Source organism: Urocampus carinirostris, chromosome 20 (genome assembly GCF_059441175.1).
Source record: "Urocampus carinirostris isolate Australia breed hairy pipefish chromosome 20, RoL_Ucar_1.0, whole genome shotgun sequence".
Classification (NCBI taxonomy): Eukaryota; Metazoa; Chordata; class Actinopteri; order Syngnathiformes; family Syngnathidae; genus Urocampus; species Urocampus carinirostris.
This window is the reverse complement of record NC_142368.1, coordinates 12,742,924-12,766,268: the sequence shown is the minus strand read 5'-3', so window position 1 is coordinate 12,766,268 and position 23,345 is coordinate 12,742,924. Positions and strand designations below refer to the sequence as shown.

The window sequence follows — 23,345 nt, the reverse complement described above, 5'->3', positions numbered from 1 at the left end:
TAGACACCTAACTTTCTAGACATCTATCTCTCTATCTCTAGACATCTATCTCTCTAGACATTGATCCCTCTATCTCTCCAGACATCTATCTCTCTACCTCTCTGGACCACTTGACATCTATCTCTCTAGACATCTATCTCTCTATACATATATCTCTCTATCTCTCTAGGCATCTAGACATCTATCCCTCTAGACATCTATCCCTCTAAACATCGATCCCTCTATCTCTCCAGACATCTGGACATCTATCTCTCTAGACATCTATCTCTCTGGACATTGATCCTTATATCTCTCTAGACATCTATCCCTCTAGACATCTATCTTCCTAGACATCTATCTCTACCTCTGTAGACATCTAGACATCTATCTCTCTAGACATCTGTCTCTCTAGACATCTATCTCTCTACCTCTCTAGACATCTAGACATCTATCTCTCTAGACATCTATTTCTCTATCTCTCTAGACATCTATCTCTCTAGACCTCTATCTCTTTATCTCTCTAGACATCTATCTCTATCTAGACATCTAGCTAGACATCTATCTATCTATCTATAATAATAAGAATTCTTTAAATGCCTTCCATGACACTCAACATCAACAAACAGATAAAAAACGACACATTTTACTAAAAATAGGAATTATATAGCATTTGAAAGTATGTCCGTATTTAAATGTTATAAAATTTTAATGTAATTCAAAGTAAAGGTTAATTTTGGAAGTATAGTGCTAATACCTTTTTTTTAATCTGTCTCATTTTAAGCAATTCTGCCCTCTTGTGGCCGTTTTTCAACCAGGATTTTAAAGAGATTAAAAAAAAATGAATTGATTGCAATTTTAAATAAAAAAGGAAATGTACACAAATAACTGCAATTTTCTAGTTACATTTTTAAAAATATATATTTTTTGACTTTTTGGCAAATAAAAAACAAAAATAATATATGATTAATGTAAATATACGGTCAAATCATATTTAGAATAATATATATTAAAATTTGTTATTATGTCATTACAGTATATCTGTATTCTAAATTTCTATTTTTGTACTTTTTAGTATTTTGTTCTTACTTTTTAGTATATATCAGTACATAAATCTCACACCTATATTATAAACCTTGTGAATTCTATTGTCCTTTGTTTTTTTTTTTTTTTTAAATTACTGCTGCCAAATGTTATTGCACTTATTGTCGTTTCACTTTTGATAGCATGCCCTTTTTGTTTTCATTTTATTATTATAACAGTTTTCTCAAGCACTAAGTTGTAATTCGTTTTCACCGCTTTCCTAAAGTCTTGAAGGGTTTTTCCTTTTAAATGCTCTATATTACACGTTTTACCCTGGAGTGCCATGTCTAATCTCGTTGCATACATTGTTTCACAACAATGATATTAAAGACAATAAAGCGTATTTGATCCTATTCAGTCCTTCGGTACTTTTTCATATAAGTCTATTTTGGAACCCCCAATACAAATACAGTGGCACCTCGCTAGTTCGCGGTTCCACTTTTGCGGGTTCAGAGCTTCGCGGGTCTAAAAAATAGACCTTACCTTCTCAATAAAAGCATTTATTGACTTGATGCCATTGAGCGCGAGCTTATGTCAACTGAGGACACGGTGTGGACACTCTTATTGTGAAGGGGAGGGGGAGGCCCTGACACAATGCTCAGTCATGGTGAGTTACCGCTTCGCTCACCCCCCCTCCTTCAACTCCTCCCACTTCACCCCCTTCTTCTGTGGGGTTGTTTATCATGGAGGAACTCGGCGACGCGACATAAGTATATTCTCTTCTGTCACATTTCATCTCAAGTTTGACTTTATTATACCAAAAGCGAGCGGTTCTTTGTACTACCTAAACACGGCTAATTGTGTGCGGTTTTGTGTATTTGTCGTAAAAGCCGTTCCATGCTGCTAGCTAAAGTATGTTGTTATTGTCAGAAGGTAGCTCTTTCACTTTCATTAAAATGAACACAGACCATTTTTGAACTGTTGTTTCCCAAAACGCTTCACAAACACTCATCAAATATCACATTTTCACTGTTTTTATTTTCAATATGTAACCGGTAGTGTTAACAGGCCAAATAAACTGCGATGGCTGCATTTGGTTGAGAGCGGTTAATACAATCATACTGAATGGTTCCTAGTGGTTTCGCCGCAGTCCTATTCCGTGTACATTCAACATATTTTACAGTTTTGTTTCTTTTTTGTTATAACATGAATTTCACTCTCTCTCTCTACCTGTATTCTATATGGTGTACTGTATACCAGTATACGTTTTTTTAAGCATTTTCTAAGGGGCGCCGCTACTTCGCGGATTTTCAGTTTTCGCGGGTGGTCTCGGTCCCCATTAACCGCGATAACCGAGGGATTACTGTAGCTCATTTCATGATCGCAATCCTGCCCCCTTGTGGCCGTTTATTTAATCCGGAATATCAAGCGTTTTAAACGAACGAATTGCATTTCGAAATCTGTCCGTTTTGTTTTTAGGGCTGCCTGATTTTAAGCGACGAGCTGAATCACGCGTCGTTGGTGCTGGGCGCTCGACTTTCCGGCTCCGCTATTCGCGTTTTCAAGCACAACAGTAAGGGAAAGCTTTCGAGACTTTCGTGCGTTTCTGCAACTAAAACGCCGAAATTTCTGTTAGACATGCAAAGTTTGGAGAAACTCCTGCGGGACGCCATCGTGCACGGGCAGCCCAGGACGCATCGACCGTGGAGGAAAATTCTCATTTTGGTGGAAGGGATCTACAGGTAACCAACACCTTTGTAGCTTTTCTCCCAAGACAAGGGAATTGTATGATGCGTGGTTGCGCTTTTTTCCGCTGTTGTAACTTTTCGGTACTTTTTAGTACTCTTTAGTACGCTTTAGTACTTTTTTTTTTTCATACTGTTTAGTACCTTTTAGTCTTTTTTGCGCTTTTTGAGGTCTTTCATTAATTTTCGTGACTTTCCAGTATTTTTAACAGCACTTTTTCCTTTTTATCTGCACTTTTCATCTCATTCTCATACTTTTCAGTACTTTCAGTACTTTTCAGTACATTTCAGTACTCTACTACTTTTTTCATACTATGTAATACGTCTTAGTCCTTTTTTGTGCTCTTTCATTTATTTTCATGACTTTCCAGTATTTTTTAACAGCACTTTTTCTTTTTTATCTGCATTTTCTAATACTCTTCAGTGCTTTTCAGTACTCTTTAGTACTTTTTTTCATACTATTTAATACCTTTTAGTCATTTTTTGTGCTTTTTCATTCATTTTCATGACTTTCCAGTATTTTTAACAGTATTCTTTTTTTGTCAGCGCTTTTCAGCACGTTCTAATGCTTTTCAGTACTTTTTTGCACCTTCTTTGTACCTTTTGCATACTTTTTCTCACCTTTCTCTACCGTTTGCAGTTCTTGGTGTTTTTCTGTACTTTTTTTTGCACCTTCTTCTTACCTTTTTTTTGTACATTTTTCATACTTTTTCTTACCTCTCTGTACTGTTTGCAGTTTTTAGTGTTTTTCAGTCCTTTTTTTGCACCTTCTTTGTCCCTTTTTTGTCCCTTTTTCATACTTTTTCTTATCCTTCTGTACTGTTTGTAGTTTCTAGTGTTTTTCAATACTTTTTTTGCACTTTCTTTGTACCTTTTTTGTACCTTTTTCATAGTTTTTCTTTCCTTTCCGTACTGTTTGCAGTTTTTAGTGTTTTTCAGTACTTTTGCGCACCTTTTTACATTTTTTGTACCCTTTTCATACTTTTGCTTACCTCTCTGTACTGTTTGCAGTTTTTAGTGTTTTTCAGTCCTTTTTTTGCACCTTCTTTGTCCCTTTTTTGTCCCTTTTTCATACTTTTTCTTATCCTTCTGCACTGTTTGTAGTTTTTAGTGTTTTTCAATACTTTTTTTGCACTTTCTTTGTACCTTTTTTGTACCTTTTTCATAGTTTTTCTTTCCTTTCCGTACTGTTTGCAGTTTTTAGTGTTTTCAGTACTTTTTTTTGCACCTTTTTTGTACTTTTTTCATACTTTTTCTTACCTTTCTGTATTGTTTTCAGTTTTTAGTGTTTTTCAGTACTTTTCTTTCCTCCAATATTTTCCAGTAGTTTTTTCTTTTTTTACGATTGGACAGTACTCCTTTATATTTTTCTGTCCTTATTTTACTTTTCGGTACTATTTTTGTCGGCACCTTTCAATGCTTTTCTACAACTTTCAGTACTTTTTGGTACGTCATACTACTTTTCACTACTTCATTTTTCAGTATTTGTTAGTCCTTTTCCCTTTCTTTTCAGTACTTCAGTATTAGTTCATACTTTTCAGTACATGTTGTGATTTTCAGTTTGTTCATACTTTTTAGTACATATTGTACTTTTCAGACCTATCCATTTTTTATTACTTTTCAGCCCATTTTAGGGCTTTTTCGTATTTCGGAGTACTTTTGAGCAATTTTTAAGTACTTTTTTTCAATACTTTCTAGTACTTCTCTTCAGTACTTTCCGTACTTCCCTTCTTTGCCAACACTTTTTAATACTCTAATATTGATTTTTCAATACTTCTCCCACTTTTTCAAACTTTCTCTGTACTTTTTGAGTCTTTTCCCACTTCTCGGTACCTTTTGAGTGTGTTTTTACAATTCATTTCCATACTTTTTTCTAATGATATGCGTTTTTTTAGGGCTTTGCAGTATTTTACATGATCTTACTTTTGTGACTTTTCAGTTATTTTTTTATACTTTTAAGTAAATATCAGTACTCACTGTAGTTTTTAGTATTTTTTGCTGTACTTTTCAGTGCTTATTCTTCGCTCTTTAGTTTTTCCAGTAGACTTCAATGGTTTTGGTCTTGCTGACTGATTTTGTCAATATTCATTCATTCATTAATAGTCATTTCATTTAAAACATTAAGTTGATTCCGAATGATTCCACTTCATTTCTACTCATCCTACTCATTTTCTAAAAGGTACACAGTTTTACAGTTTTTTGCCCTTTTTCTAAATTTGAATGTCGCCCTCCCAGTATGGAAGGCTCCATCGTGCGCCTTCCGGAGGTGATCGCCCTGAAAAAGCGCTACAAAGCCTATGTTTACCTGGACGAGGCCCACAGCATCGGGGCCCTGGGGCCCCGCGGCAAAGGGGTGGTGGACTACTTCGGCCTGGACCCCACCGACGTGGACGTCATGATGGGCACCTTCACCAAAAGCTTCGGCGGCGCCGGCGGTTACATCGGCGGGAAAAAGGTCAGCTCGGAATCTGTTTTTTCCGGATTATACGGCGCACCTAAATACCCCAAATTGAGATAGATAGATAGATAGATAGATAGATGGATAGATAGATACTTTATTCATCCCCGCAGGGAAATTCACCCTGTAATAAAAATAGGGTAATATGCAAATGTGGGGATGGGGTTTCATGTGGGCTTTTACTCCCCCGGGTGGAGTTAAAGAGCCTCATGGCATGAGGAAGAAATGATCTCAGTCTGGAAATTGGCCGGAAATTTCAAGTTGCGCCTGATAACCTGGTGGATTTATATACCGCAAAATACGCTGAATAATCTGAAAGATTTGTACCACGGACAGACTGAAGAGATCTTTTCTTCCTTATGCCATGAGGCTCTTTAACTCCACCTGGCGGAGTAAAGGCCCACATTAAAACACACCCTCTACATTGCATATTACTGTACTTTTATTACAGTGTGTATTTTATGAAGCACTATTTAAATACTCTATACAACACGCTACAGTGGGTATTAGCACGTCACATTGGGTATTTGTATATTGTATTCCTTTTGCTTTATTATTGTATTGTTCTCAGCAAAGGGATGCTGCTGGAAATGTGGGGATGAATAAAGTATCTATCTATCTAATGTTGGAAATGTGTAGAATATTTAGACATGTGTGTGTGTGTGTACTACCGTATTTGTGTAACGATTGATCCATCGAAATACTTCGGTAAACAAAATCGCAAAACAAGGGTCACCGGACCCAATTTGCGCTTAAACCTAACCACTAAACAACCAGGGATACAGATGACATACGAGAAGGCATTTGATTTTCTCTCATTACAAGCAAGTTGCTCAAAGTGGCCAGTGGTCGGGAGCTGCAGTACCCTATTTGGCCTCCTGAAGGCAGTCAAGACTGCACAAAAGCTGACCACACAAAGCAGATGTTTATCGATTTCGTTGGTATTTATATGGGTTGCAGTGACACAAAACATAGCTGAAGAACCTCGCAGAGGCCTAAAGTGCAACTGTGACCATTTTCTCAAGAATCGGTTGTTTTGGAGCCTATAAGTCAAATACAAGCATGCACACAAATCAAGATTTATTTCATACTTAAGATTCAGATCACTCTATTTTTACTCACAGTGCCAGGAACTAATGTTATAGAATGGAGAAAAATGAAAATTGTCCTGAAAGATATAAACAAACGCAAAGTCCGATTCATCACCAGATACACCAAAAACTTGTTTCCCTCGTTGTGTTTTTATGATTATTCATGGGATCTCTTGCTATAATTTTAATCCCATGTGCCTTATAGTCCAGTCGTCCGTTATATGGAAAAAGTATGACAAAAGACTTTTTTTTTGGCCGTTATAGTGCGGAATATACCTTAACAGTGCTTGCTGTGTTTTCAGGAGCTGATCGAGTATCTCCGGCAAAACTCTCACAGCGCCATCTACGCCACTTCCATGCCACCGCCAGTGGCCCAGCAAATAATCACCTCCATGAAGGTCATCATGGGAGAAGATGGCACCACGCTGGGTAGGTCCCTCCAAGCCAGGGGTGTCATACTCGTTTTATCTGGGGGCCACAAATGCTATATAAATCTCACGGGGGCCGGACTCGTAAGTTTAAGAGAGAGAGAGGGGGAGAAAAAGACAGAGAAAGAGAGGGAGGAAAAGAGAGAGTGATAAACAGATAGGGAGAACAAGGGAGACAGAGTAACAGTGAGAGAAAAAGAGAGCGGAATAGAGATATGAATGGAGAAGAAGGGGGAAAGTGATAAAAGAGAAAGATAAAAAGAATAAGAGAAGTGAAATGACAGAAAGAAAAAGAGACAAAGTGAGGTGTGAGAGGGGTCAAAAAAGGAAAGAAAGAGGGTGAGAAAGAAAGAAAAATAGAAAGAAAGAGAATTAAAGTGTAAATTAGAGAGAGAAAATAGAAAGAGAGCAAGACAGAGAAAAAGAAAGTTAGAGAGTGAGAGAGAAATAGAGGAAAGAGAAAAAAGAGAGAGTGAACAGGAGAAATAAAGAGGGAGAAATAAATAAAAAATAATTGAGTAAGAGAGAAATTGAGAAATACTACCACAATTATTTTGCAAGTATTAACTGGCTTTGGTGACATCTGGTAGAAATATTTAAAACTACAGCTCATTTTCCTCTTGCGCTTCTCTCACTGTTTTCTTGCGAGCCGGATTTAAACCATTGGTGGGCCTGATCGGGCCTGCGGGGCCGCCTGTTTGTCACATGTGCTCTAAGCCATGGGTGGGAAAACTACAACCCTTAGGCCACATCCGGCCCGCCAAACAAATGTTAAAAATATAATGATACTCTTTGCTACTTTGCTGGTTCACTGCTTTGCGGATTTTCATCGTGCTTTCTGATTGGCTAAACGGAGGAAGTCGGACCTCTCCACTCGCTAAACCTGCTCAGGGGCTTCATGCAGGTCTTCGGCACTCTCTTGTGGCTCCCTTTTTTTTCAAAAATGTTTGATTTCTGTAGTACAGGTAAATGCAGTTTTCCATAACGGCCACATGATGGCGGTAAAGTATCATGTAAAGTGGAGTGGGTCGGGTCTTTGGTTTCTAAGGTGTGCGCTAAAACATCAAAATTACTTTTGAAATCATTATTTTACAGATAAGAAGTTATTTGTGAAAAATTGATAATAATAAAGACTTGTATATGTTACTGTAAATTGGTTTTCTTCTTGAGTAGTAATTAAGTAAATAAATACAGGTTCCTATTATGCCGAGTTTCACGGGTGGTCTGCCTTTATTGAATCACAATAACCGAGGGATTACTGTAATATTACATAGTTTTAAAAAAATACTGCCAAAGAAAATGTGTTGATTTGGTGCCACCCGTGTCCCCAGTGCCCCTTTGCATTCAAATAGGTACATTTTTACTTTACTCGCTATTTTTATCAAATTTAATGTAATAAAAACCTAGCCGTATTGCATTTGGAGTTCCCAATACTTATTATCAAATTTGGTTTATTACTTTGCATTCAATTCTATTAAATGCGTTATATATAAACTAAAAAAAGAAATATATCATCTACTTCTGCAGTTCTGCCTGTTTTTTTATTCCTAAATGCATACCATTGCTGCTGTTCTATCAAGACACATCTCCAGTTTTTGTCATTTTTTTCTATTTGCCTAAAAGGAATGTGCAAAAAATATGTTAAGATGGCCAAAAATACAAATAGTTTTTTTGAAAATCAACAATATTTGCCATACCAGTCAACCTCAGCCAATTGCTCCCCTATTCATAATCGCAATTCCTCGTATAAAGCGATAATAAACACATACATAAACAAAATATCACATAGCAGGTACGACTCAGTGACGTATATGTGCAAACGATTGGATAACATTAGAAACTATTTTGTATTTACCGTTGGTATAATGTATCTTGAGCTGGTCAAGTGGAGTAGTGGGTGGATGCAGAAGGAAGAGGAGACGGCATATCTAGATTAAAACTGATTTTTCAATCAGTATTGTCATACCCTTAGATTTCCTTGCTTCAATCATTTCCTTATTTACTTATGATTGTTGTTTATTAGTGTGTGAGTGTGTGTGTGAATGGGTAAGTGTAAAGCGCTTTGGGAGGTCTTCATTGACTTGAAAAGCGTTATATAAATGCAGATCATTTACCATTTTTTGCAGCCCACTGTCAGAAAAAGATCATAGATAGGAACAGCTCAAAATACCACAAAGTATGTGCTAGCAGCAAGATAGCAACTTTATTTTAGTCTGCAAAGTCTACCACAAAAAAAAAACATTTAATCGGCGCTGGATTTCTTCCTCTAAAGCAGGGGTGTCAAACTCATTTTAACTCAGGGGCCACACGATAGAACAAACATTCTCTCGGGGGCCAGTTCAGAAGATTAGAAAAAGAAAAAAAAGAGACAAAGAAAGGGAGAGAAAGGTAGAGAGGGTGGGACAAAAAGAAATAGAGAAAGAGAAACAGAGAGAGAGAGCGTGAGAAACGAGAGATAAAAACAGAAATAGTGAGAGAGGGGGAAAGAAAGAGAAAGAATGAAATCCAAATTGAAATAGAGAAAAGAGGAGAGAAGAAAGAAGGAAAGAAAGAGAGAAAGGGGAAAGACAGAAGGGGAAAGCAAGAGAGAGTGAAAAAGAGAGTAAAGGAAAAAATGATGAGAGAGCAAAAGAAGGTAAAAAGACAGAGAGAAAGAGACAAAAAGGAACAAAGAAAGAAAAAAAGAGACAGAGTGAAAGAGAAAGAGATAGAGCGAGAGAAAAATGGAGGAAGAGAGAAAGAAAGAAAGAGAGATTAGAGAAAGAGAAATACAAGTGCAGCGTTTGTTCGAGGTACCTTGCTTTGGCAACATCAAGTGGACATATTTCAACCTGCAGCTTGTTTTTCTCTTGCTCTTCTCGGAGCGTTGTCTCGCGGGCCGGATTCAATCCCTTAGCGGGCCTGATCTGGCCCGCGGGCCGCCTGTTTGACACCTGTGCTCTAAAGGTACTGGAACAATTAGCCTTGAAATTGTTTGAAAAGTGCTTGAATTTGGCCGTGAAAAAGTGTAAGAACCCTGCAAGTGGGAAAGCAATAAAAGAAAGCTGACTGACATTTTGGAATTTATTAATAAGAATTCATGGATAAAATATAATCAACATCAGATGCTTGAAATACTTTCAAGCCCAGGATAGAAGCCCTTGAAGGCCCTTGCGGCCCACCACTGTCCACCGGGCCTGCAACTCATTTGCCCACCTCTGCTCCGTGCTTTAGAACTGCAATGTCATATTTAACCACTAGATGTCCTTGTAAGTCAGTTCATTTCCTGTTAGTGGCCCCTCTCATGTCCTCCGAATTTATTGCCACGAATTATTGATTTAGTGTCTTATTTCATCCCGAACCGGTCACAGCGTCTGTAAAAAAAGTCGAGTCGCCGTTTTTTCTTTTTCGCGGCAACACGTTTTTCCCATTTAACCTTGTGAGGTGGTAAAACGGGCTTGGGTTTATTGTTGTCAGATGTTTCTTAGCCTTTGGACTTCACGCCGGGTACGTAGCAGCATGGCATGCTCTGAAGAGTACACAGTGGGACACAACCACAAACAAGGCCCTAAATCTTGGATTATTTTTCTCAATGTTTTTCTAAGCACCGGCTTGTGTTAGACAGCAAATCTTAGTCGTGTAATAACACACAGCCAAGTCGCCAGCATGAGTGGCTAGAGAAGGAAAAGGAGAGAAAAAACACTCTTGACTCAAATAATAAGCATAAAGTTAGCTCGTCCCAGTGCTGCTTTTAGAACTTAACGGACACTTACCACACACAGCTGATCCCGAATCTCAGCATTCAGGCATCTTTTGTTTTTCTCCCCTCTGTTTCCTTCTTTAGCCGTTTTTTGTAAGCCCCTTAGTTGCAGGCTATCCTCAACAGTAGCCGCTATTGTCTTTGTCAGCTGCTACTGCGTTGTCCTTAAATGTCACTTGCCTTCAACAGCCAGTCCAGTAAGCAAATAATCCTGAACCCCATGATTTTGGCATATTCAACTTTTTCCCCACTGTTTTCTTCTTTAGCCACTCATGTAAGCTACTTGGCTTTTCTGCTATCCACTATTGTTATTGTTATTCACTTACAGCACACAGCTGAGTCTGATGCTTGTCATTTAGGCATCTTCTGCTTTTTTTCCCCTCTGTTTCCTTCTCTAGCCACTCTTATTTGACACTTGGCTGCAGGATATCGCTCACTGCTAACCGCTATTTTTTTTGTCATCTGCTACTGCATTGTCATATTGTGTCTTCCACAGCTGCTCATGCAAGCGGACGTTGCTGAGTCCCATGATTCAGGCATCTTTTGCTTTATTTCAATGTTTACTTCTCTAGCCACTCATTTTGGCGACTTGGCTGTAGGCTATGGATCGCTGCTAGCCATTATGGTTAGCTGCTACTGCTTGGTCCCTCAGTGTCAGCTGCTCATGCTAGCGAATGTTGCTGAATCCCATGATTCAGGCATCTTCTGCTTTATTTCAATGTTTCCATCTCTAGCCACTCATGTTGGCGACTTGGCTGCAGGTTATCAGATTCAGATTCAGATTCAGATCTACTTTATTGTCATTCTAGTACACGTGTATACAGAACGAAAAGTCGATGGATCTGACTCCCACAGTTTCCCTCAGTGTCCTTCAGTGTACAGATATAAATAAAGCTGTATTGTGTTATTTACCATAGTGCCGATAGTGCAAGAAGAGACGCTAACCAGATGTGCAAGATGGGCAGTCAGGTTAACAAGTCAGGTACACAGTACCATTATTTTGTAAACAATAACACTGTAAGTAATAACACTGTAAGTAACAATAGTGCAGAGATCAAATGTGCAAGGAGTGGCAAGCTATAAAAATGGCTCGCCTCTTGCCACTAGAGTTACTCTTGGCCGCTACTGCTTAGTCCTTCAGTGTCAGTTGCCTTTCACAGCAGGCCAGGCAAGCAAATGTCGCTAAATGACATGATTTAGGCATATTCAAAACATTTTCTACAATTTCCTTCTCTAGCCACTCGGGTTAGCCACTCTGCTGCAGTCGAGGGCTTGCTGCTAGTCATTATTGTAACTGTGAGTCACACAGCTGAGCCTCAGTGTTGTCATTCAGGTCTCTTTTGCTTTGTTTTAAGTTTCCTTCTCTAGCCAATCATGTTAGCCACTTGGCTGCAGTCTATGGCTTGCTGCTAGTCAGTAATGTAATTGGTAATCACTTACCGCACACAGCTGAGCCTCAGTGTTGTCATTCAGGCCTCTTCTGCTTTGTTTTCAAGTTTCCTTCTCTAGCCACTTGTGTCAGCCACTTGGCAGCAGACTATGCTTTGTCGCTACTGTTAACTGCTACTGCTTAGTCCCTCAGTGTCAATCACCTATCACTGCTGAACTGACTCCCATGATTTTGGCATCTTCCACTTTTTATTCTCTTTATTTTTCTTGTTTCCTTTTCTAACCACTTCTGTGGGCTGCTACTGCTTCGTCCTTTATTGTCGGTCGCCTTTAGCAGCTGGCCATGCATTTTCCACCAGTTTTCCAGTGTTTCCTTCTCTAGTCACTCACCTTAGCCACCTGGCTGCAGGTTTTGGCTCGCCACAATTGATAGATCCTTAACATCTCAGTAGGGAATGAACTTACTCATACCCGTGAACGATTCTATTCGTCAAACTGAATATTTTTCCTTTGTTCTATTCAGGTGCAGACCGCCTCCGCCAGCTCAAGGAGAACATCACCTACTTCCGCAGGAAGCTCCGCGAGATGGGCGTCATCATCTACGGCAACAACGATTCGCCCGTCGTGCCCGTCATGCTCTACATGCCCGCCAAGATCGGGTTAGTGGGTTACATATTTCCCATATTGTTCCTGTTTGAGTGATAACTTCCTCTTTTTTTTTTAAAATTTAGGGCGTTTGGTCGGGAGATGTTGCGGCGAAACATCGGTACAGTGGTGGTGGGTTTCCCGGCAACGCCCATCATCGAATCCCGGGCGCGCTTCTGCATTTCTGCAGCGCACACCAGGGAGATGCTGGACACGGTAAGGTTGTTGGGCGGGGATAATGGAGGGGATGTTTTTGTTTTATAATGCAATGAATGTTTTTTATGCAGTACTCTCAAAGTATTTACAAATAAATTGTATTTGATCTGCTTTGAAAGGATCTGCCAAAACGTGCGACATTTAAAATAGAAAAAAAAGATGAATGCTCTGTGCTATATGGAAGGTAGATGTGAACAAAACACTCTGCCAAGAGTGCGCCACTGCTCCCCTAGTGGAGTGAAGGTGCAATTGCACATGGGAAACTGTTGAAACTAGGTCAGTGTGTATGTTGTCACTATCACATGAGTCTTCCAGTTACCGTATTTTCCGCACTATAAGGCGCACCTAAAAGTCTTAATTTTTTTCAAAAGCTGACCATGCGCCTTATAATACAGTGCGCCTTATATATGGATCAATATTAAGTCGCAAGGTCTCGCAACAAAGGCAAGCAGCCGCCGACTAGATTTTTCCTCGTAGGCGATGTGGTCCGCGGTGTATGCTGGGATTTATATACCGGCGTTTCATTGGCTAACCAATGTGTCAATCATCATTTGATTCGATCGCTATTGGCTAAAGTTATTCGGAGCCTCGGATTGGCTAGAGGGCCAAAACAAACCCTGCAATTGGCCGAAAAAGATGTGTCAATCATCCGTTACATCGATCGCTATTGGCTGAAGTTATTCGGAGCCTCGGATACGCTAGAGGGCCAAAACAAACCCTGCAATTGGCCGAAAAAGATGACTGAATAGCAAGCTTGCTAAAGTACGCTATAAAGAAACATGTTTCATTAGTCTGTATTTGTAAATATTTTACTCTCCTGGATTTACTACACTCACGGTTGTAAGAAGACCATGATTGCGTATCATTACTGAATGTGAGAACTTAAATGAGTTATGCGGCTTAATATTTTCCCGGTATCTTGTTTTAGAACGATCTTAATGTTGCTGTGATGAGTTGAGTGAATTAAACTCAATTCCACGTGTTTATTGTCATATGCACAGTAAAGTTGCGAGTGAAAAAGAAAATAGAAACTAAGGAATGGTTGGCATTTCTTGAATTCCAAGACTTTAACCTTCCGAATGATATTTGAAATGACGCATTTAAGTAACCATCGTACGGACACCGCATCCGCACGTGTCTACGACACGTATTTGCTTCTTTGCAAGCTTTGGGAATGTTAAGGGGGTAATACGTTGGACTGAACTATCTGACTGTTTTGGCCATGTTCCCATTGTAGCGCCTTATAATCCGGTGCGCCTTATGTATGGAAGATATAGGACCAAAAACTATTTTTTGGGGGTGCGCCCTTTAACCCGGTGTGCCCTATAGTGCGGAAAATACGGTATATTACTTTTAAATGGTAAATGGTCTGCATTTATATAGCGCTTTTCAAGTCAATGAAGAGCTCCCAAAGTGCTTTACAATGTGCTTCACACTTACCCATTCGCACACACACACTCACACACCAATCGGGAGTCAGCCATGCAAGGCGCCTACCTGCTCATTGGGGGCATTAGGGATTCAGTGTCTTGCCCAAGGACACTTCAACATTTCAACGCAATGGAGTATTTCCGACAATGCTTTGTTCACATTTTAGTTTTGTTTTCCTCTTTTTCTGTATCCAGCAGTTGTTCATCATATTTAAGCCTAGAGTTTAAAAAAAAGAGGGGTGTTTAAGCCCATGCTGTCAAGTCAGACTGCCAAGAAACATGGCAAGAATTTCATGAATCTTCAAGCACTTTGCCCAAAATTCAAGCACTTCCCTGACCTTAAAAACACATCATTACAATTTAAGAATTTTCCCGTATTTCAAGCGCTCGTACAAACACTGAATCTGGTGACACGGGAAAAATTATATTATTTAATCAGAAAATTCATTTAGTTTTATAAATGCACATCATATTTATCCACATATTTGAATGAAGTATTTACTTGCTTCATCGAGGAAGCAAGGTTTTGGGTGCTCTGAGGAGAGTGTTGAGCAACAAGAGTATGAGAATGGATGTTAAGAGGGGACCGTATGAGAGTGTGATTGTGCCGACTGTGTTGTAGGGTGCAGAGTCTGAACGCAGATTTGAGAAGGAAATATATGTTTTTGAAATGAAGTGTTTGAGGAGTATGTCTGGAGTGACAAGATTGGATAGATTGAGAAATGAAATTGTGAAAGACAGAACTGGAGTAGGAGTGGAACTGAGCAAGCGTGTGGATAAGAGAGTACTCTGTTGGTTTGGACACATGGAGAGGATGGATGAGGAGAGAATGTTGAAGAGGATCTACAGAGCAGAAGTAAATGGAAGGAGACCAAGAGGAAGGCCGCCATTGACGTGGATGGACAGTCTTATGAGTGCACTGCAGGAAATAGGTCGAAATATAATGGAAGCTAGAGCTCTTGTTGGTGATAGGAATGATTGTAAAAGGATAGTGGTATGTTTGGATGCGTTCTGTATGATGCGGCAGGGGTAAACCAGTGAAAGCTGTCGGGCCCTGCTGTTGAACAAAAGAGTGTGTTTTGTCACCCTGACCCGAGTGACATGGCCGCTTTCTCGTGTCCCGTTTCATCTGGAGGGACGAAGGCATGGCCGACTTGGGTCCCTTGGTGCTTAACTTGTTTGGGTATTTGGGTTGGCCATGGTCCAGAAATTTTTGTGTGTTTTTTGCCATTTTTTGCCCTTTTTTATTTTCTTTGTTTTTGTATGTGTTTGTCTTGCTGTCGGTCACCCCTCTCGAGGCATATGACCAGCGTAGATGGATAGATATTTACTTGCTGAATCAGTGTACTTCTCAGCACTGGCCTGATCTTATCAGACAGCCTTGAAGAATCAGCTGTGTACAGGGACTTCTCCTTTTTGCTTTGTAATGAGAGTTCTGAGTGTCTGTTCCATGTTCCAAATCCATAACCCTCACTTATAAAAACCCTGGTCGGCCATTAGTCAATGCTTCTTGGTGGGAGAGCGCATCCCTGATCAATTGGTCTGAGGTGCAGTCCGTTTTTACTTCCGATTTCTTGTTATAAAGGCGCGCCCACTCTTTGAGAACCACTGATTTAACATGAGTGTTACAGTGACACTGTTGTTTTGTTGTTTTATTTTGTTTTTACCCAACAAAATGCGCCTGGTTGATTATTGAGTGAGTAAAAAGCCCGATCTGGTTTTTATTTTCTCCTAGTTTGTATCACAGCCAAGCTTTCACAAGACCCGCTGCGTCTTCCTAAACGCACTCCATTCGTCTTACCGGCGCTCGCGTCAACACCTTCCTTTAAAGTCGAGTTTACGGGGCATCCCCGAGCTTTCGCAGAGCGCTCGGAGGAACCGCCTATTCCGTCTTTGGCACTGTGGAAAGCGGGAGGGGAAAAAAGGTCAAGGCAAATGGTTTCCAGGTGCAGAAAAAAGGCGCGTGAACTTCTCTGTTGTTGGCAAAGTACACCTGTTCTTTCAATTGGGTTATTCGTTTCAGGGGGTTTTATTCATTGTGTGCGCACGTAAATATCACTTTGATGCATAAGAGAAGATCTGAAAGGGAGCGGGACGAAGAAAACAAACGAAATCCCATTCCTTATCTCATATATACAAAACTTAAGACATTTCCTGGGGGACGACTTGTAGGCAACTCAATAATAGCTTAGCAGGGTTGGGTAGGATTACTTTAACTTGATTACTTTCAATTACTTTTGGAGTACTCCAATACCAAATATGCTAATAAAAGACGAAAGAAACTAAATATGGATAAAATGATGACTCACAACACGTGGTTAGCTTTCTCTCCTGGCTTTGATCTCTTTGATCTCCGGCAAAACGAACATGAAATGCGACAGAAACAAAATGAAAATAAATCCAAACAGCTTGCCTGCACAAAATTTTTGTCATTTTATTCATATTTAGTTTTTTGGGTCTTTTATTAGCATATTTGGTATTGAAGTAATCTAAAAGTAATTGAAAGTAATCCAGTTAAAGTAACCCTACCCAACCCTGTAGCTTAGCAACTGAAAGACAACTGTGTTACTTCAGCTAACAAACTGATAACATTGCATAGTAACACCAGCAGTGTTCAATACTAGCACTGGCAAAGAGAACAAATAGATCATTTCATCCCAATGAAATACCAACAATATTAAGAAAACAGACATACATGTACTGACGAGGAGCCAGTAACTTCCTTGTCTTAGTTAAAAGTCTCGCTGCAGCATTTTGTACCAGCTTCAGGTTTTTTGATGCTGGGTTTCTGGAGACCAGACTAGCAAATGTCGCTAAATCACATCATTTATCCATATTTAAAACATTTTCTACAATTTTCTTCTCTAGCCACTCAGGTTAGCCGCTTGGCAGTAGGCTATGCCTCGTCGCTACTGTTAGCTGCTACTTTTAGGTCCCTCTCTGTCAATAGCCTCGCACTGCTGAACTGAGTCCCATGATTTTGGCATCTTTCACTTTTTTATCCTGTTTCCTTTTCTAACCACTTCCGTGGGCTGCTACTGCTTCGTTCTTAACAGTCGGTCGCCTTAAGCGGCTGGCCATCCATTTTCCACGTGTTTTCCAAGTGGTAGAGCGCTCGTCTTGGGATCAAGAGATCGCAGTTCGAATCCCGGCTCCTCCGTGTTACATGTCGAAGTGTCCTTGGGTAAGACACTGAACCCCTAATGCCCCCAATAAGCAGGTTAGCGCCTTACATGGCTGCACGGCCGTTATTGGGAAAATGTGAAGCACACTGTAAAGCGCTTTGGGTAGTCTTGACTTGAAAAGCGCTATATAAATGCAGATCATTTAATTTCATTTCCAGTGTTTATGTGGGGTCTAAAAAGGACCACTGTCGTGTGGGAAACCTATAAATTGGCTAACGGTAGAAAAATATCAGGCAAAGACTTACGTTTTTTTAACCTGCTCGAGCCGGGGAGGCAAGCAGAGAGGACAAGCAACTCGCTCTTTCCATACTCTCTTACTCACTCTCGGTCACCCTCCGTCTGCCTCTGTGTTTTATTGAAATCACAAGACATGGAAAAGTACTGGTATGTTGAGACAAAGACAAAAGACCACTCCCCTTTGGAAAAGTACTAACACCTTTAAACAAAGACAGGAAGACTAGGAGACGCCAAAAGGAACATCAAACTGATTAGAAATACTCACCTTGAGCAAATACGTTTAAGCCCACTTTACAGTTTCCTTCTCAAGTCACTCACGTTAGCCACCTGGCTGCAGATCTCCCGCCGATCCTTAAAGTCTTTAAAGGCATTATATATGCCTTTAAAGACTTATATATTAGATATTACCCTAAAATAAGGTCTTAAAACCAATTTTTGAAAGTCTTAAAAATGTGAACACATTAAGAAGATTTATTTTGGTTTGAACTGAAAAGATGTAGTAAGATTTATTTTACTTTGTTGGCAACATGACGTGACCACAATAACGGAACTATCAAAATGGCGATGCGCTTTCAGTCGAACGCGTGTCTTAGGTCCACCCACAATGTACATGATCCCTTCGGACCATGCCTGGAAATAGTCTATTTATTGAGAATTGGGTGTCCAAAGAACGTTTGCTGTGCCGGGTAAATATCGTATGCAAGAAATATTTGTGGTTTTTTTTTTTGGTTTTGCTTCAATTTCTGTCAACCTGATGTTAAACTTGATCTCAAAAGGCCTAACAAAGTCTTTAAAACTCTTGAATTTAACTTGCCTCTTGCTGTATAAAACCCCGGAGTAGTACAATACAGTTATGGAGACGGGAGGTCGCCAAGGCAAGAATTATATTTCAGTCGTGTTTTTCCGTGTGATGTCCCGCCAGGTACTGGAGGCCATGAACGAAGTGGGCGACCTGCTGCAGCTGAAATACTCCAGACGCCGAAGTTCTCGTCCTGCCGTCAGGTGGACGTCTGAAGAAAGCCAGCTGCGAAACTGAGATCACCAAATTTTCTCCCGCTCCGGAATCCATCCGCGTACACGCTCGCGAATGCGCGATCGGCCTTCCACTCTGAATTATGCACCGCTTCCATCGCGTTACCTCTTCTCACCACACGTCCAACCTCATTAGCAGAAACTATGCGAAGGATATCGAAAGGTATGCACACCCCTGATCGGATGCCAGGTAGATTTTATGATTTTTAAAATAGTTTTCCGACATTAAAGGCACAGTGTGTATGACATGGCTACCCCTAGAGATTCAAAAATACTTGGAGTACCATTAACTCATTCAAAATGCCAGATGTTTCCTTCAAATGAGTCGTCAACCAATTTTTGCTATCTGGATTCATTTTTGAATACTTACAGAAAATTTAAGTCTGTAGCTTTTTTGGCATGGGAGATATCAAAAGAAAGGTTGAACCCTGATCTTTCATTGTTTCTAGATTTTGCCATTGTCTAGCGAACACTGAATTTATGCATGAATGTTGCAAGAAATTTTCTGCACCCAATGTTTCCGGTGACTCGATTTCGGTCACCATGGCGTTCCTGCAGACGTGCACGAAACATCATCCCTCTCCACCACAACGATGACGAAAGGACATCTTTTTAGATAAAAAAAAGCTCTGTTGAAGTAGTAAAAGTCTGTACTTATCCATATCTTCGCTACTCTAACTACGCCTACATGCCGTATGGGGCTGCTTACACACCTCAATTGCTGGATACAGGAATCGACATTAGGAAGTGTGGGATCCCTTAATGTGTAGACAAAGATCTTATCAAAGCCACTCCTAGTGCTCGCTAATGGTGATTTATCATGCTGAAATAATTCCAAAGGCATGATATTTACTGATGAGCTATGCCAAACCCTTCATAATAGTTTCTTAAAATGAAACATACACAAAAAAAGTATTTTTACATTTTGGTACTCCGGGACAATAATTCTGAAAATATATTTATACGTTATAGCACTAAATGAGTTTATTAAAAGATTATTGATTCTAACAAAAAGGAAAAACACTTAAACTTTCTCAAAAACATGATTTTTAAGTAAAGAAATACACTGTAGGTCATTATTTGACACAGTTGAAGATGCTGACATGTGTGCCATTTTGAGAAGCTCGCTTGTGTAGTGGTGTTTTTAGCGGTTATCACCCCTCACTGCACACACCTGAATTTGATTCCGTCAACTGTGTTTTGTCCACCGTTTTCTTCTCTAGCCACTCATGTTAGCCACTCGGCTGCAGTTTATGGCTCACGCCTATTTTATTGTTAGCTGCTCCTGCTTTGTTGTTCGCCTTCCACAAAAAAACGTCTGTGTTTTTTGATTCAGGCAGCTTTTACTTTCCCCCACTGTTTCCTTCTCTAACCACTCATGTTAGCCACTTGGCTGCAGGTTGGGCTGGTGAATATTGTTGTTAGCGGGTCCTGCTAAATAACGCCTGCTCTTGAAGTCTTTATCCCGGCCCATTTTGCAGTTTTCCGCATTAGCGCATCACACCAGCTCTGACCAACTCCTCCTATTCGCTCTTTTCAGTTGCTGCAGCCGTATCCACAATCCCGGTCTTTTTTTTCCCCCGATTTTGGTATCCTTCTGTCTTCTGTGGTGCTTCTTTTTCCATCGCGCACGTTTCAGGTACATTCTAAACTACAACAACCTCTCGTGGGGAATTATCACACACTGTCTCTTTAAAGGCACAATGGTCTACTAAAACATAATTGGACTATGGTATACAAACAACAAAAACTTGTTTTTGGTTTAGGTTGGTTGAAATGCAAGGAAACACTGATAAATCGGGGAATTAAGTCATTACAGTCAATAAGAGGTAAAATATTGGCATTGCATTTTTAATGAACAGAGAATTGCTATTAGAACAGGGGTGTGTAGACTTATATATATAATATATACATATTATTCAAGGTGCCTTCAGAGTTCTTGAACCGTTTTGTCAGCCTGCTATTGAAAGTTTCCCCCCGCAACCAAGAAATTCCATTTTTTTCTTTTGTTTTCCCACCAACAAAACGAATGTGTTCACTATTAATCGTGCAATAATAACCGCGGCGGATATTACTCGTGCACAAAGTCTTAATTAAGATAGTAGCAGTCAACATTCGTGTACCGATTTGTGTAAATACGATATTTTCATCACATTCTGATCACCTCGTCTGCAAAAATCACTTCCTCCCCTATAACCAAAGCAAATGTTTATAAAGATATCTAAAAAGTACGTATGTATAGATATACATCTCTATATATAATATTGTCTACCTTCAAAAATTCCAGTAAGAAAAAATATTTTGTACGCTTCTTTTGTAGATCTATTTTGCAGATTTGTTTACACTCGCGTGTTTTCGTCCTCTAAAAATGCGCACTGTATGTATGACGATACGTCCCTCACTTATCCGATATACAGTTCTATTTATTGACTTTATCTCGTCTTTTCGGCTTTTTTTTTTTTTTTTTTTTTAAAGGAATTATTTCCGAGGCAGCGTCACCAAATATCCGACATCGGGGATCACGCTACTGACATGCATCGCCGATGCACACATGATGTAGTCACTGGAATATACACGACTCTTTTGTGACTTTTTGTCTCCTGAGACTAATTGCGGCATTCCAATTGAGCCACGGCTAAGCCCCGCCCCCTTCACTCACTCGGACCAGGATTCATAACTTGACGCAAGTTGTAAAATAGGGAAACAAAGTGACGTTATGCAGAACGCAGTCCAAAGCTAACGTTAGCTAACCGTGTGAAAACTTGAGATTTCGATCAAGTAAAGTAAGAATATGTTGCCTCAAATACTATGTTGACTTACCTTAGAACAGATATACATATACTTAAGAACTTTACCCACGTTGAGTTGGTGCTGTGGACGGCCACATAGCTTTATCCGAAGCGAACACTCGTCTCGATATAAATAGAATAGAATAGAATATACCTTTATTGTCATTGTTACAAAAGGGGTTAACATATTGTGACAATGAAATTGGGCATGACACTCCAGTTTCACACATTCACAGTGAGGTAAAAAAAAACAAGATGATAAAGGAACAGAGAAGATAAGGTTATAAAACAAGGCGGATAAGGTTATAGTTATAATTTACACCAAATTTACACAAGAAATGTCGGCATGTAGGATGTTACATACAGTTTGGTATCGTAAGGGTTTGTGCAATATGCATTTGGTGCAAAAATAGTCATCATTGGAAAGGGTAAAAAATACACGCCATCCCCAAGCTTCTCGATACATCCTATTAGATTTGCATATACTCCTTGCACATCCTTTGACTATTCAAAGTTTAAAATTTAAGAAAAAAATGACAAACTGCAATGCCTTTCTACAAACGAGGGAACTCGGAATGTGCAAATCTCTTGGGTTTGCTACGCGCACTGTGATTGGCTCCTCGCATTTGAGGGCGGGGCTTAGCCAAAGGTCAATTCAAGCGCCGGTCTCTGCAGAATAGTTGGAAATGAAGTGAGTTTTCTATACAGTGGTGCCTCAGGTTTTGAACTTTCCAGGTTGAGTTCTGATTTGGTCGAAATATGAATACATTTATCCCATAAGAAATAATGGTAAACTCGTTAATCGGTTCTGGCCCGGATGAAAGGTCCACTTTCTTTCAAGAAGGATTATGTATTTAGTCCTAAACATATCGATGTATATTATACTGATTTATAAGTTAAAAAATACTTTTGTACTAATGTTTTTATACAATTGACTCATATTTTTATAGTGACGTGTAATCATGAATTTAATAATGTACTTGCTTCATTCTGCTCTCTACTGCAATTCATAATTACAATAAACATCCTGTCCACTTTTAGGCACTTTATTAACAGCACGGTCAGTTTTCGATCTGTTCTGGCTCTATGTAGCTTTGCGTTTGGGTCTTTTTTACTCTTCCAGACTGAATTCTGTCAGTTCCAATCATTTCTCACTTCATGTAGCCTTGCGTTTGCGTCTTTTTATCTCGTCCGAACAACAATAACAATGTATAAGTGGAACTTTACTGCATTTTAATCGCAACTCAATGCATCTCCGTGCTTAGTCAATAAACCTCTCGTTGGGTTTAAGCACTTTTTTAACAGCTCGGTCAGTTCTCACTCGAGCCTTGCATTTGTGTCTTCTTAACTCTTCCAGACACCATAAGTCTAACAATGTTCTTCTAATGATACAGATACCAGTTTTTAACGTGTTTTATTCTGCTCTCTTACTTTTAGACACTTTTATCTGTCACTATTCAATCTAGCCTTGCGTTTTTGTCTTCTTAACTCTTCCGGACACCATAAAATGCACAAGTAGAGCAATACCTCTATAGTTACAGACACTGGTTTTCCTTTTTAACACTTTCTACATCCTTTTTGCTACTAGTACCCGCAATTTTCTCTTTCGGATCATCATAAATAGTGAAAGTCTCACTAGGCCGTTCCAAAAGGTAAATTCAGTCTTAACCCAAGGCAAGTTTTTCCTCAAATTTTGGTCGAGGTAGGAAAGCTGAGGCACCTCTGTACGCCGATGAACCTCCCCCACGTGAGCTGACCTCTTTGTCTGTTACGCACCCTACTGAAATTGTATGTGATTTGAGTTTTATTCTGTGCGGATTGTAAAGCCATGATGTCTGTTGATGTCGCTGTTCTTAAAAGATTAAATCACTTCTTTGTACCGATTTTGTTGAATGGGTTGCATTGAGAGAACTGTCAAGTCATGTTTATTTGTTTGAACCTTTATCACAAAGAGTCTCAAAG

The 23,345-nt window shown here is 39.6% G+C and overlaps 1 protein-coding gene across 1 annotated transcript in view; it reads left to right on the top strand.

The window, feature by feature from the left end:
- Positions 1–23,266, top strand: part of sptlc2b (serine palmitoyltransferase, long chain base subunit 2b) — a 43,225-nt gene extending 19,959 nt beyond the window's left edge. Inside the window, exons 6-12 of the mRNA XM_088325261.1 lie at positions 2,479–2,572; positions 2,636–2,741; positions 4,980–5,199; positions 6,596–6,722; positions 12,373–12,508; positions 12,581–12,710; positions 18,485–23,266. Coding sequence (XP_088181387.1) covers positions 2,479–2,572; positions 2,636–2,741; positions 4,980–5,199; positions 6,596–6,722; positions 12,373–12,508; positions 12,581–12,710; positions 18,485–18,598 — 927 coding nt within the window. The 3' untranslated portion in view covers positions 18,599–23,266. The remainder of the gene's footprint in view (positions 1–2,478; positions 2,573–2,635; positions 2,742–4,979; positions 5,200–6,595; positions 6,723–12,372; positions 12,509–12,580; positions 12,711–18,484) is intronic.
- The last annotated feature ends 79 nt before the right edge of the window (positions 23,267–23,345 follow it).